The sequence below is a fragment of the Liolophura sinensis genome, chromosome 9, assembly GCF_032854445.1.
Source record: "Liolophura sinensis isolate JHLJ2023 chromosome 9, CUHK_Ljap_v2, whole genome shotgun sequence".
NCBI lineage: Eukaryota > Metazoa > Mollusca > Polyplacophora > Chitonida > Chitonidae > Liolophura > Liolophura sinensis.
Window position 1 is genome coordinate 11,452,977 of NC_088303.1, and position 12,511 is coordinate 11,465,487.

Sequence of the window (12,511 nt, forward strand, 5' to 3'; positions counted from 1 at the left end):
TATAATCTAGTCTATATATAAGGTAGTTTTATAGAACCATGTTACCCATAGGTTTCAAATTAGCATGTTTAAGGCCACGGGAATAATTGTAAGGAGTGTATAAAAAAACACACACACGGAAGGCTGAATAAGCCACGTGGGTGTGTACTTCTTGCTCTAACGTTAGGCCTATATTCACAAAGTTAAAGAAAGTAATTGTTTCTGCATTCAAATAAGAATAGATATCGATTTTATAATGAAGTTCAATTGCGTATGAGCTGAAAAATATAATGTGTTCAAAATTATCTTTGCAAACTATGCTCATTAGCATTATTGTTATGTTAAATACTCAAGTGCACTACGAAGTAAAAGACATAAAACTGCATTTCTAAACTACATAAAACGGATAAAGTCTGACGTAACGTATATTCCTTCAGTCTAGAGGGCTTTTTTTCAAGTTTTTCTTTTATTGCCCAAGAAACATTTTAAAAATAAATTGTACAACAGATGGAGGAAGGTTTTATTTCAAAAGGTGTTTTCTTCTTGAATTATGCACATTTTCAGTCTGCATTTATTCTAGCCGCATATGTTCATCCCCTACTCCCAAGCACGAATACACTGACTAGCAGGTTGAGAAATATGTTGATACGTCATATTCATTCGATTAAGCGTGATTTTTATTGCATGATGTTCCTTTCAGATTGAATGACTTTTTTGTTTGTTTTTGAATATTGCAACATTCGGCTTCTCATACCCAAGTGTAGTATTTGTTATAAACAACGATGTTTTTACTGCCTTTCCTTGTTTGAATTAGAACATATACAGTCCATAGCCAGGGTACAACTGGCTTTGTTTTGTAATACACCCCGTGATATCTTATTTCTTCTAATTTTTAAAATATTAGTAGTGCTGAAAGGAAGAATTACATTTGTCTCCCAATTTTTCGAAAAAGTAATGAATATGTTGGTCATTAGATGGACTAACCATGTGAAAATAAAGAAACTAAAGGTCATAAATAGACATGAACCAAAGAGACGTAGAAACACTGGTTTAAGCTCAAGTTTCCTCACAATTAACTTTCTATTCATTTTAAAGTTGTCCACTGGAAATGGTTGATATTTACATTTTCACGTGTTTTAATGACATTAATTCTGATGAATAAATATCCGATATATGGCACAGACTTTATTTAGTAGACATGATGGCGAGTTGTACTCTTGGTGTTGAGTAGGTTTCTGCTCTCGATAGCACAGTTGGTAGAGCGTCCGATTCGGGAGTGGTAGATCTAGGGTCAAGACCTTAAAAGAGGAAGCTTTAACTTCCTCGCTTGGGCTCCAGCATTTAGGTGATAGTTCAAGGACTGGTTGACCCGTATCAGTATAATGGCTCGGGTGGGGCGCCTTACTTGCCTTCGGTAAGGCGTCTCAATGAAACTGCACTAGATAAAAGAGTGGTAGAGATCCGGCATGCAACTAAGTGGCACATTACATACACTCAGTCTAAGGATTCCTTCATCGTCATATGACTGAAAAAGTCCCAAGTACTTACTCAGTCCTCGGACACAAACTGTGTTAATCCGTAATCTGAATCTGCATGACTTGAGTACACGACATAAGATATGAGAATTGACACTGAGAATCCTTTTAGATCGCAACAGCACTTTTGTTAATGTTGTTATTACCCATACTCCCTCTGTAGACTGATAGTCCATAAATTATATATGCTTTGCACATAAAGGCAAGACAAATTATCAATTCATGGCCCTAAACGCTCTGATGTTTCTGCTTATAAATTCTGTTTTGATGTTTGGTCATTCCTTGTGTTTTATGGTTAATCAGATTTAGTCTCTTAATAGCTTGCTTTATAGTAAGATAATAAAGATATATTATGTCAGTAACTGCTCGGATCCTATCGCCTTCATCATTATTTCTTGCTACACGCGATGCTATTCCTCAAGGCTGTCAGGTATTGATGACAAGATGTATTTCATCTTCCAAAGTAAAATGCAAAAAACAAAGGGCTGCGAGTTTAAAGCACGGAGAAAAATGTTTTGTGTGCTTATTTCATCACACATATAATCTGGATAATTGGGGCCATTTAATATTTTACATGAAAAACCGATAACGTAAACACATGTTCACCAGCCTTGATTCCCCCTTCACACAGAGCCAGTATATACACCAGTCCAATGCGGTTAATGGGAAATTTGCTGAACGCTTAGGTTACCCGATCGTTGGAAACACAGAAACACAGAAGTTTAACATATGGCACGCTGGGGATATGTGAATACATGTGGTCAGAATCGATAATCGAATGAGTTCAAACTGCATTCTGGGAGGGAATATAAATCTGAGACAGAATCCATAACTGAATGTGTAAAAGCAAGATGAGACATGACTTGAGTTTCTTTTCAACAGAAAAAATGCTGCCAAGGTGTCAAGGCTACTCTGTTGCATAGTGCTTTTATCGTTAGGTGCCAGTTAATTTCCACAAACCTTGGATTATTAACTAAGTCATGAGCAAATTATTCTTACATCTGAATGCCTGTAAGAAGAACAGTTCTTAAAGCGGGTATCACACGACGCGAGAATCACAAGAAGCGAGTTTCGGTCGGCGAGACAGAGCGAGTCTTTTTCGAGCATATTGCAACGTATACACTGCAATGATGTGAGAGCAAAGCTTGCAGAAGGCAGTGGTTCTCACTCTTCCAGCTTTCGCTAATGTTTTGGCTACGGCCACAAATCTGCGATCGCTGGTAGTATTTTCACTAGCGGCACTGCTTCGTGTGAGACCCGCTTAAATTATACAAGCTTAAATTATACAAAGATCGAAAGCCGCTAAAAAGGTTAAAATTTGACGTTTATCGTCATGGATGAAAAAAAAAACCCAAAGAACTCAAACAAAACCCACACAGTATGTACTGGGTTTTTTTTAAAATGTAATTTATTTATTTTGTTTTAATTTAATAATTGGGGTGCTTTACAAGATTTGCTTACTTTGTCTCTTGGTTGTGTGAAACTCTTTGCTCCCCATTTTCTAACTGTCAATAACCCCCATGCACGCTAACATTTTTTAATCCACTCCCCCCCCCCCCCCCCCCCCCCACTCCACCTCCACCTCCCTGAGCTTCTCACCTTGACTTACTCCAATTGACAGACTGTGGTGACGCTTGTGTTGGGGGTGATGAAAACGTCGTACAAAAGCCAGGAGACAACCAATCAGTCGCGAACGCCGCAAGGGGTAAGGGTTGTGTCTCACTATCTCACGTATAACTTCAAATGTGCCATGTTATTTTCTCCATAACAACATTAACAAATCTGACAAACGCATCTGTAGCCTATGATTTGTATCATAAAAAACATACCATATGTCATAATACAATTTCAACTCAATTCCATGCGATGATCGCTAAAACCTTATTGCGAAAATCAACCGATTCCAGTTTCTTGGTAAACTCATGGTGAATTAAATTGATCAACCACAGGAAATGAGATTTTACTCTCTGATTTATGTACATTTAGGGACGTAAATTCTAGTCATAAAAGGACTAAAAAATAATTGATTTTATTGCTTGATCGTTTCTGAAATATGCGGACAATCAAGTATTCGTTGATTATATTGTTCATTAGAGATTCGCCTTGCCACAACATTGCGGCTTAACTTCTTACTAATTCGATACTATGTTTGCAATTCTGTGAAAGATCAATGGTATTTCCAAAGTTATAATAGACACCATCAATGTTATATTCGAAAAAAAATAAACAAAATGCGTATTCTTGAATTATATCCAAAGTAGGCATATATTGTACAAAAAAGGAAGAACACCAATGGCACATTTGAGTTATCCCAACTGAGATATACTTACTCGTACTTCACCATGATGTGGTTGTCGATTGTTCGCACGATGCACTCTGATCTCTGTGAAGCGTGCCTGCATGAATATTAGTGTATTTTCCTGTCATCCATTCTAATATAACTACTGTGCCTCAATTCGTATCTCATAGGAATCAGACATGCGTTCATGGCGGTTTTAACCGTGTTATGGTATTATCGAGACGTGTACATTTGCACGGATGCAGTTTTCAGAAGAATTAAAATGGAGGGGATCACACTGTTCCATTATCAGTGATGCTGTCTATCCCATTTACAGACAAACATGGCTTTGTTTTTTGTATTTATTTCATTGGAATTTTAGGCCATATTTTCAAGAGTATTTCGCTTATACGACAGTGACCAGCATTATGGTGGTAGGATTCTCGGGCAGAGCCCTGGAGAAACCTATTACCGCATGTTGCTGGCAGGTCTTCCACGTGCGACGGGAGAGGAATTCAGCCTGAACTGGATTTGAACTCACAGCGATTGCATTGCTGCCACTCGAAATCGTAGACCTGGAAATTCAGTTGTTCGTTGTCATACACTATGCTCACTGTCTTCTCACTGTTGTTTGAAACCTGTGTACATGTTGATATTTATACCTTTGTAAATGTTTCTATTTGGTGAAATGCAATCATGGTCTGGCATAATTTTCGTCAGCTCTGCCTATTCTGAGGTGATATTATTCCTAATGGCTTTGTTCCTTGACGAATTGCATCGCCATTGGTTCACCTCTACTAGTGTCATAAAGTTAACATGCTTGAATCCAAGAAAAGGCCATTGAAAACTATATCTGGAACTACTTTCACTTCTGTACTTTTTTGACTTAATGTAAGTCGAATGTTTGTAATCTTAATGCTAATTGTGTGAACCAAACTGGCATGTCATTTGCATACCAGTAATACGAGTTTTTCTACTTTTATTCGCACTTGTCATGTTGTTAGTGTAACCATGTTTGCAAATGATTGTGTGTTTAGTTAGGCCACCCCTCGCTGACCAACCACAAGCAGGTAGGACACCGTTCTCTACTACAACGTTTACTCTCTTCTATATCCATATCGCAAGCTTTTCTGCCCAGGTGGATATACAGGGCTCAATTTTTTATGCATGTTTATGTTCAAATAGATTATATTTTAATATCATGGTAAAAGTTGTCTATGTTGTTCGCCATTTGTCACAAACTTGGTCTTCATACGGCCTGAAATAAACCCATAATCATTTGTTGAAATAACACTATGTATATAAAAGGGTAAAAAGAACCCAATCTTATTACCCCAATTTGCAAAGCTTCGGCTCATAACTCGAAACTGTTTCTTGTTTTGAGTATAGTTGGGTTCAGTTTTATTGACCTCGCGCATTACAGAGCTTCGGCCCATCGACAGTAACTCACTGGTGCAGTGGCTGTTCCCACAAAGCACCTGGTATGGTAAGACCTGGAATCGGCCCGATCCCAAGAAACTGTGCACTTCAACAAGCAAAACTAACTATAGTTGTGAGTGACACACTCGTATGGCAACTTCTGTTTTCAGTTCTGTTTTACTCTCCCTTTCTTTATTTGGCAAGTATGTGACTTACAAAGCTCAAAACAAACACTGAAGCGATGTATAGGTCATAAAATCCAAAAATGGTAGCCTGCTCCAGTCACACTCCAGTCACACTTATATAGCTCTTTTTTGCATTGGACACTGTAGAGTGATGGGGAAATCCCCGAAACACTTGAGCACGCTGTTAACCACCAGTCAGTTGAATAAACATTTAACAAATGTAACTTTCAGGCTTATATTTTCGCTACGCATAACATGTTAATGTTAGTGATCGCTAGAGGACCACATGTGCTCTCAACCAGGATTCACCGGCCAGGATATCACAGTTGGTAGAGCGTCCGATTCGGGAGCGGTAGATCCACTATCAACCCTGGGTCGAGTCACCACCTAAGACTTTAAAAGAGAAAGTTGTAACTTCCACGCTTGGCGTTCAGCATGAGGGGGGTAGTGCAACGACTGGTTGACCTGTATCGGTATAATGGCTCGGGCGGGGCGGCTTACTTGCCTTCCGTAAGTCGTCTCAGTGAAGCAGCACTAGATAAAAGAGCGGTGGAAATCCGTCCTGCAACATAAAGGCACATTACAAACACCCTAAGGATTCCTTCATCGTCATATGACTGAAAAATTGTTAAGTACGACGTTAAACCCCAAGCACTTACTCACTCACTCAACCAGGATTCACGTATTATTTCGTTATTGTTGCCAAATGATACGTAATACCACAGCTTATCCACTCTAATTCATGATAATACTTATTTAATTAATGGCGGTCTATATCTTTACTCGCACAAAAGTATGTTTCCAAATATGAGAAAAAGTAGCACGGAGACTCGAACTCTTCCTAGAGGCTGAATTTTTTCTCCACACTGACTTCGTTAGTCTGCTGTACTGTGAAGGATGCCTGTGAGAAAACGGCAGAAATACGGATTTTAAACTTGCTAAAATATGACAAAACCGATCACATTATAAAGTTTATGTTAACCAAACGAAACACTGACAGCACTTAGAAATACACCTACAGAAGTTTCAGTACAGATATTTTTCTGGTTAACGTTGATCTTCATACTATTAATCAAAAATATAGTGACTCGTTTGAACGAAAATTTGTACTATCTTATCGTACCTCTCTGGGGTTGATTCTTCTCCTTACCGAACCAGGTCCTTTCTTGGACACAGAATTTGATAGCGTTTGTTTCTGTTGTGATATTTGTTTGAGGGAGATTGCAAACATCGTCCTTAGAGAATGAAACTTTTAGACTCCGTACTACTGTTTTCCTTTTCTTTGCACTATGATAAAAAGTTTTAAAGAAACGTAATTTGAAATTAACGATGTCTGCTTTACGGTGGGCGAAGAAATTTTCTGTAAATTAGGGTCTGGATTCAGCCACCTGTGAAAAACTGACATCAGGCAAATTAAATACAAATGAATGAATGAATATGGCTTAACACTACGACTGGCCTAATATTTATGTCAGATGGTGCTCAACGACCGTAATGTTTTGTACTTAGCTGCTTCCCCATTACACGGTGTATTATTACCCACATTTAGGCATGACTGTTAAGCGTAGTTCGATGTGGTAGACAATCGGCACTTCGTTTTCGTCAGTTAAACTTGAAGGATGTCATTATCACGGAGTTGTTAATATGTTGTCTTGGCATGTTCTCGTTGATTGTTTGCCTTTAAAATAACTATTATTCTGCCCGTTCAGTTTATTGCTCTCCCAGGACTTCCGCAATCTTTCTTCTGGGCACCATTTGCTGTCTTGAAGCAGCTGGACAGTTGACGAAATCCACAACCCCGACTTAAATGAAAACGGCAGAGGCTTGGTGGAAACTCAGTTTTATCAAAATTTCCAAAAGTAGCCCAAACAATAGGTTACATATAGTTATATATTTGCATTGTTTAAAGGTCATTGACGGACAGGGGGATGTCCAGACTCTCTAAATTCCATTCTTCCAGGGGCCTTATGGAAAGAGACAGTCAGTGTCACTACCTTGTATAGTATCTGTGAAGTTCGATGACTTTTTGCCCACGATCAACATGACAATATGTAACGTGGTGAAAGCCCTCTGTAAGTTGCCAAAGATCGGTAGTTTACCCCAGATAGTCTGGATTCATCCACCCAGAAACCAGCCTTCTACCCAAAAAGAGAACAGGTGATTTACCAGTGGTGTCAGTGAAGCGCCTTGTTGTTTACTAATGGACGGCTGTCTTACAAACGTGACATTTATTATCTTCAGTGTCAGTTTACCAGAGATTTTCTTCTTCAATCGGAAAAATTACACCCCCTCACCGATCAAAAAATAAAAAGAAAGCAAACGAAAAAAACAAACAAACAAAAAACAAAACAAATACACAGTATGGTACACGTGGCATTAAAGCTCTAATTTTACTCATTAAATTAAAAGAGCTTAAGGAAACTTGAGCGTCCACTTAAATGCCCTGTTGGCATGGCCCCTTTATTGTTCAAGGATATTTATGTTGTTGGATCATCACTGCGAATGATTTATGTCGAATACATATGCAGTAATTGAAGTCCAAACAAGAAATGACTATTTCACACAACAAAATATGTGTGGTTGTTGTCTTTTTTCTCATTTGAATGACATATGCTTTTCATTTAGTTCTGGTATGCACTTCTAGCGACCATAACTGCTATTTGTTCCCTAAGCTCAGTCAACTTTTTAAATATTATATTCCGCTACCAGGCCGTGCGTCAGGAACCGCGGGGCGTAAAACAAAAGACAAAATAACCTGTGTGTATAGCAGTCAACCAAGCAGTCCCTAAACAAGTTAACATTTAGGATAATCATGGGAAAATGAGGTAATCTTGGCTAAACAAGACGTATGTCATCTGAACGCGGTAGCTTTGATGATCTCGGCGATTAACACACGCCTTGTATAACCACCTTATAATGTACCCATAATAACTTATTTTGTTGTTAATTACTGTTTTTTTTCTTGTCACCAGGAGGTTTCACACACAGCGAACTCCTCTGGTATACTGAAAAATACACTAAAGGCGTTGCTTTCCTGGAACAATGCGAACAGTACGCTGAAGACGTCAAGCTAACCCTCGACAAGGAATACAGGAGCACACCTTTGCAAAAGACTATCGCACGTATGCGTCACGAAATACAGGAAAATAACAACACTGCAGTATCCGTCGAGGCCGGGACGTGGTGGTTCGACAACATGACCCTTTACATCAATATTCTCAAAGGTATCCAAGATTCACTTGCCCAGAAAATTGTAGACCGCCTAGAAGAAGACGTTGCCACCTTCCAAAGCCAATTGACAGTGTCAATTATTTTGATGGTGGTCAGCCTGGTTCTCACTCCTGTCATCGTGCTCGGTGTACATCGGATGACCAGCAAAATCCACCGATTTGCTCATAATCTCAGAACCAAAACTCTTGACTTGGAAAAGGAGCGGAAGAAAACAGAAGGACTCTTAAATCAAATGTTACCAGCCTCAGTGGCCAGGTCCTTAGTTAGCAAACAGTCTGTTCCACCAGAAAGTTTCGAAGCAGTGACAATATTCTTTTCTGACATTGTCAGCTTTACGGCTATCTCTTCAAAGTGCACACCATTAGAGGTTGTTCGTTTACTAAGTTATCTCTACGAGGCTTTTGACGACCGCCTTGAGCTGTATGACGTCTACAAAGTGGAAACTATTGGTGAGTTCTGATTTTCTCTTCATACCTTGTTCTTGGTTTTAGATTCAATGTACTATGTGATATTTTGTTTGTGCTTTAAGAGTCTTAGTAAGAACTCATCCACTACGACAGAAAAATACCTTAACATATAAGTAACGGAATTGTGTATATAAAATCGTAAACTTAAGGTTTTGTAAGTCATACCATCCTTTGAGGCACATGGTGTTAGTGGCACAGTGTTAAAACCACAATATTTGTACTCACACGAAAGACGTGGAGGGTGCGCTAGGCGCGGAGGGCGTGAAAGACGTGGAGGGTGCGCAAGGCGAGGATCCCCAGGGAACAGCGACCTTAGTGCTTCCCGTCGAACCGCCATGAAAGCTATCAGCCACCATAGTTTATCCACATATGTGCAGAATGAGCCTCACAAACGTTGTGTGAAAACATTCAGAAAGTGAGCTGGGTTGTCCAAATCCCATTTTAGCCCTCACCCCTGTTCATAACTGGTTGGTTGCTGTCAGTCACCTGATGGAAGTGACTTACATCACAACTGTATGGGCGTGTACGAAAATTCTATATATTGTTTCGGGTTATTGTGTAGAAAACAATATCAAAATCTTCCGGACGACCCAACAAACCGTGCAACCGCCCTGAGAATCCTTGTCCTGTTGTGGAGCTAAGAAGCTCTGTATTGTAAGGTGCTTAACACCGAGTGGGGTTAATCACTGCTGCAGATGCCCTCTTCATAACATTCACATGAATAATATGTATATAGTGTGTACTGGTGTCTGTGGTATAATACACCAGTAGGACAATTGATAGCCAGTGTCAGAAATAAGAAACAAGCATTAGATATCTGGTTCAAAATCTCTTACTTGGAAAATGACAAATGATTATGACGAGTGGGAAGAAAATATATTAACACCATCCTTAGCTTTTGCAGTCTACATCCGTTGTATTGAAAAAAAAAAAACAATTGTGAAAAGGCCCACAACTGACATTGCAATATCTGGGATCTGTACAGAACGGATTTGACTGTTTTTTTTACGTTATGAAAATGCGGTCGGTCGTCAAATTGAATTGAGGTTTTCTAATCTTTTCTGCTTACTGTTTTGAAAACCACACGAAGGAGTGTTGAAGGACAGTGAACAATGTTCCTCGAGTGAAAACGGTGAATATGAAAACAGATTTGTTTAATTCAGTGAGTGTGAAGTCTCAAGGTCGGGAGACTTATTGGCTAAACTGAAATATTCGCCATATCGACGTGCATAGAGCTTGTGGTTTTTCGTGTCACCAACGGAAGGCAATTATCCCAGCGAGAATGACCGCTGTTACACAGAGCTGAAAACAGGAAGCGGCCGACGTCGTTGTCTTGTATATGGTCTTCCATAAAGTTCACATGATCAAAAAACTTTCCGGTCGAAGGATTTTCATGGGCCAACTGTTTTATGGGCTTACGGCTTAGAATACCACAATCGTCAATTCCGCCTGGGCACGAGCCACCATTATGAGGGAATGTTACCTTATTACGCCAATGTGTGATATATGTGGTATATCTCACGTGCCAAAATTTCCCCAGCAACTTACCAAAGTTTGGTGGTTTAGTTCTAGTATTCTGGATTCCTCCTTTAATTTCAATTAATTTAATATTGAATTCAGCTACAAAAAGCACATTTCTAATGTTGGCGCTTTGTTCTAAATCACGTTTGAGCACGCACAGCTTTTGTATCAAAGCCTTGATAGGGTTTTTGGACACCTCCATGGAGATACATGTATCAGCTTTTTGGGAATTAAACCAAAACAGGGAGATTTTTTTAAAAAGAGAGCAATCAGTCTGTGATACCTCAGTCTGGCAGAAGAGGTTGGTCACAGGAGTCCACCATTGATAATTTACCAAGATGTCAATGCCGGTGCGAAACGGTCCTGTGTCACGTCGGCCTCTACATTGTCACTGAGTAGCCCTCGTCAAGATTTTTATGGTTGTAGCTGTGGGAAGTATATTGTTACGCTAAATCATCCAGACTAGAGAAACATCGATTTCATTTAAATGTGGCTTTCCGAAACAAGGACAGACAATAGAAACGCATATGAGAACAAACCTGTAACATTTTAGAGTTTGTGCAATAGTATGAAATTCTCCTCATAAACTGGCATTATTTTGTTATTAATTCGAGAGAGCAAAGGTGTCCGATGTTTCAAGCAGAGATGCAGGAAGGATACAGATCGACCACAAGTATTTATGTTTTCAAATCACATCGGACTCAGCCATAAAACGGACCAGAGACAGCGCTTTGGGGCCTCCCACCCACTCCCCCCTTCACACACATACCCACCCGGTAGGTTCCTTGTCATTGTCACCGCATGACAAGGTTAACCTTTTTGGATGTATGTATGTGTTCGTAGTACTGATAACTGACACAAAGAACTCTAGAAATTTCCCACTTGATATATCTCCTACCAGTTCTTGTCTGAGTAAACATGGATTGACCTAACTTAGATTTATTCATGAATTCCACTGGTTTTCATGAATAATTCGCTTTTACGGCGCTGGGAGGAATCCGGACTCAGCCCAGGGGTTTCTGCTTAAACCGTATCTGAAAGCGATTATAGTCATTAGTGTCGTGAACATTGCCACACAAATATAAAAGCTACAGTTTTAACTTCTTGTAATTTGACAAATCATTTCTTATTTTCTTAAACGAGTGAAATCAAGATTTTTCTTAAAATGGGAGACAAGCAGGAAAAGAATAGTACTGTTGAAATGTGAAAAAAATACAAGAAAAAACTTTTCTTTTTTGCCTCCTAAGACTTGGTTTCGACTGAGTTTTTTTATCTTAGATAAGTGTTCACTATAATCTCACTAATGCATTGGCAGCAGTCTGTGCTGGGTAAAAATATTTCATACATCAGTGTCTTGATTACTTCACTAATTCTTGAATGGGGTGAAAGCCTGTTCGTAACGATACGATACAGCATCACAAAAAGTGGGATGAGAAAGCATGACAAAAGGGAGTTAAATCAATTATCTCTCGGTGCGACATATAATATCGATCTATGACAAATAAGCTTGCTTGTTATGACCAGTCGCAAGCAGATTATTCGCGAACGTATTATTAACCAGTAATACACCGTGAGTACGTACTATTAACCAGTAATACACCGTGACAACGCACCATTAACCAGTAATCCACCGTGAGAACGCACCATTAGCCAGTATCCATCGTGAGTACGTACCATTAACCAGTAATACACCGTGACAATGTATCATTAACCAGTAATCCACCGTGAGTACGTACCATTAACCAGTAATCCACCGTGAAAGCGTACTGTTAACCGGTAATACACCGTAAGTACGTACCATTAACCAGTAATACACCGTGACACCACGACAGGGGCACCAACATTTTCAACGAATGAGACTAGCACAAGTTCATTTACATGTAGCCTGCTTGCAAC

General features: G+C 39.4%; 1 protein-coding gene across 2 annotated transcripts in view; it reads left to right on the plus strand.

The window, feature by feature from the left end:
• LOC135475273 (speract receptor-like) overlaps nucleotides 1-12,511 on the plus strand; it is a 59,796-nt gene that overhangs the window by 10,945 nt on the left and 36,340 nt on the right. For both annotated transcript variants that reach the window (XM_064755109.1, XM_064755108.1), the window contains exon 2: nucleotides 8,369-9,076. In XM_064755109.1, the coding sequence (XP_064611179.1) occupies nucleotides 8,521-9,076 (556 nt within the window). In that variant the 5' untranslated portion in view covers nucleotides 8,369-8,520. The remainder of the gene's footprint in view (nucleotides 1-8,368; nucleotides 9,077-12,511) is intronic.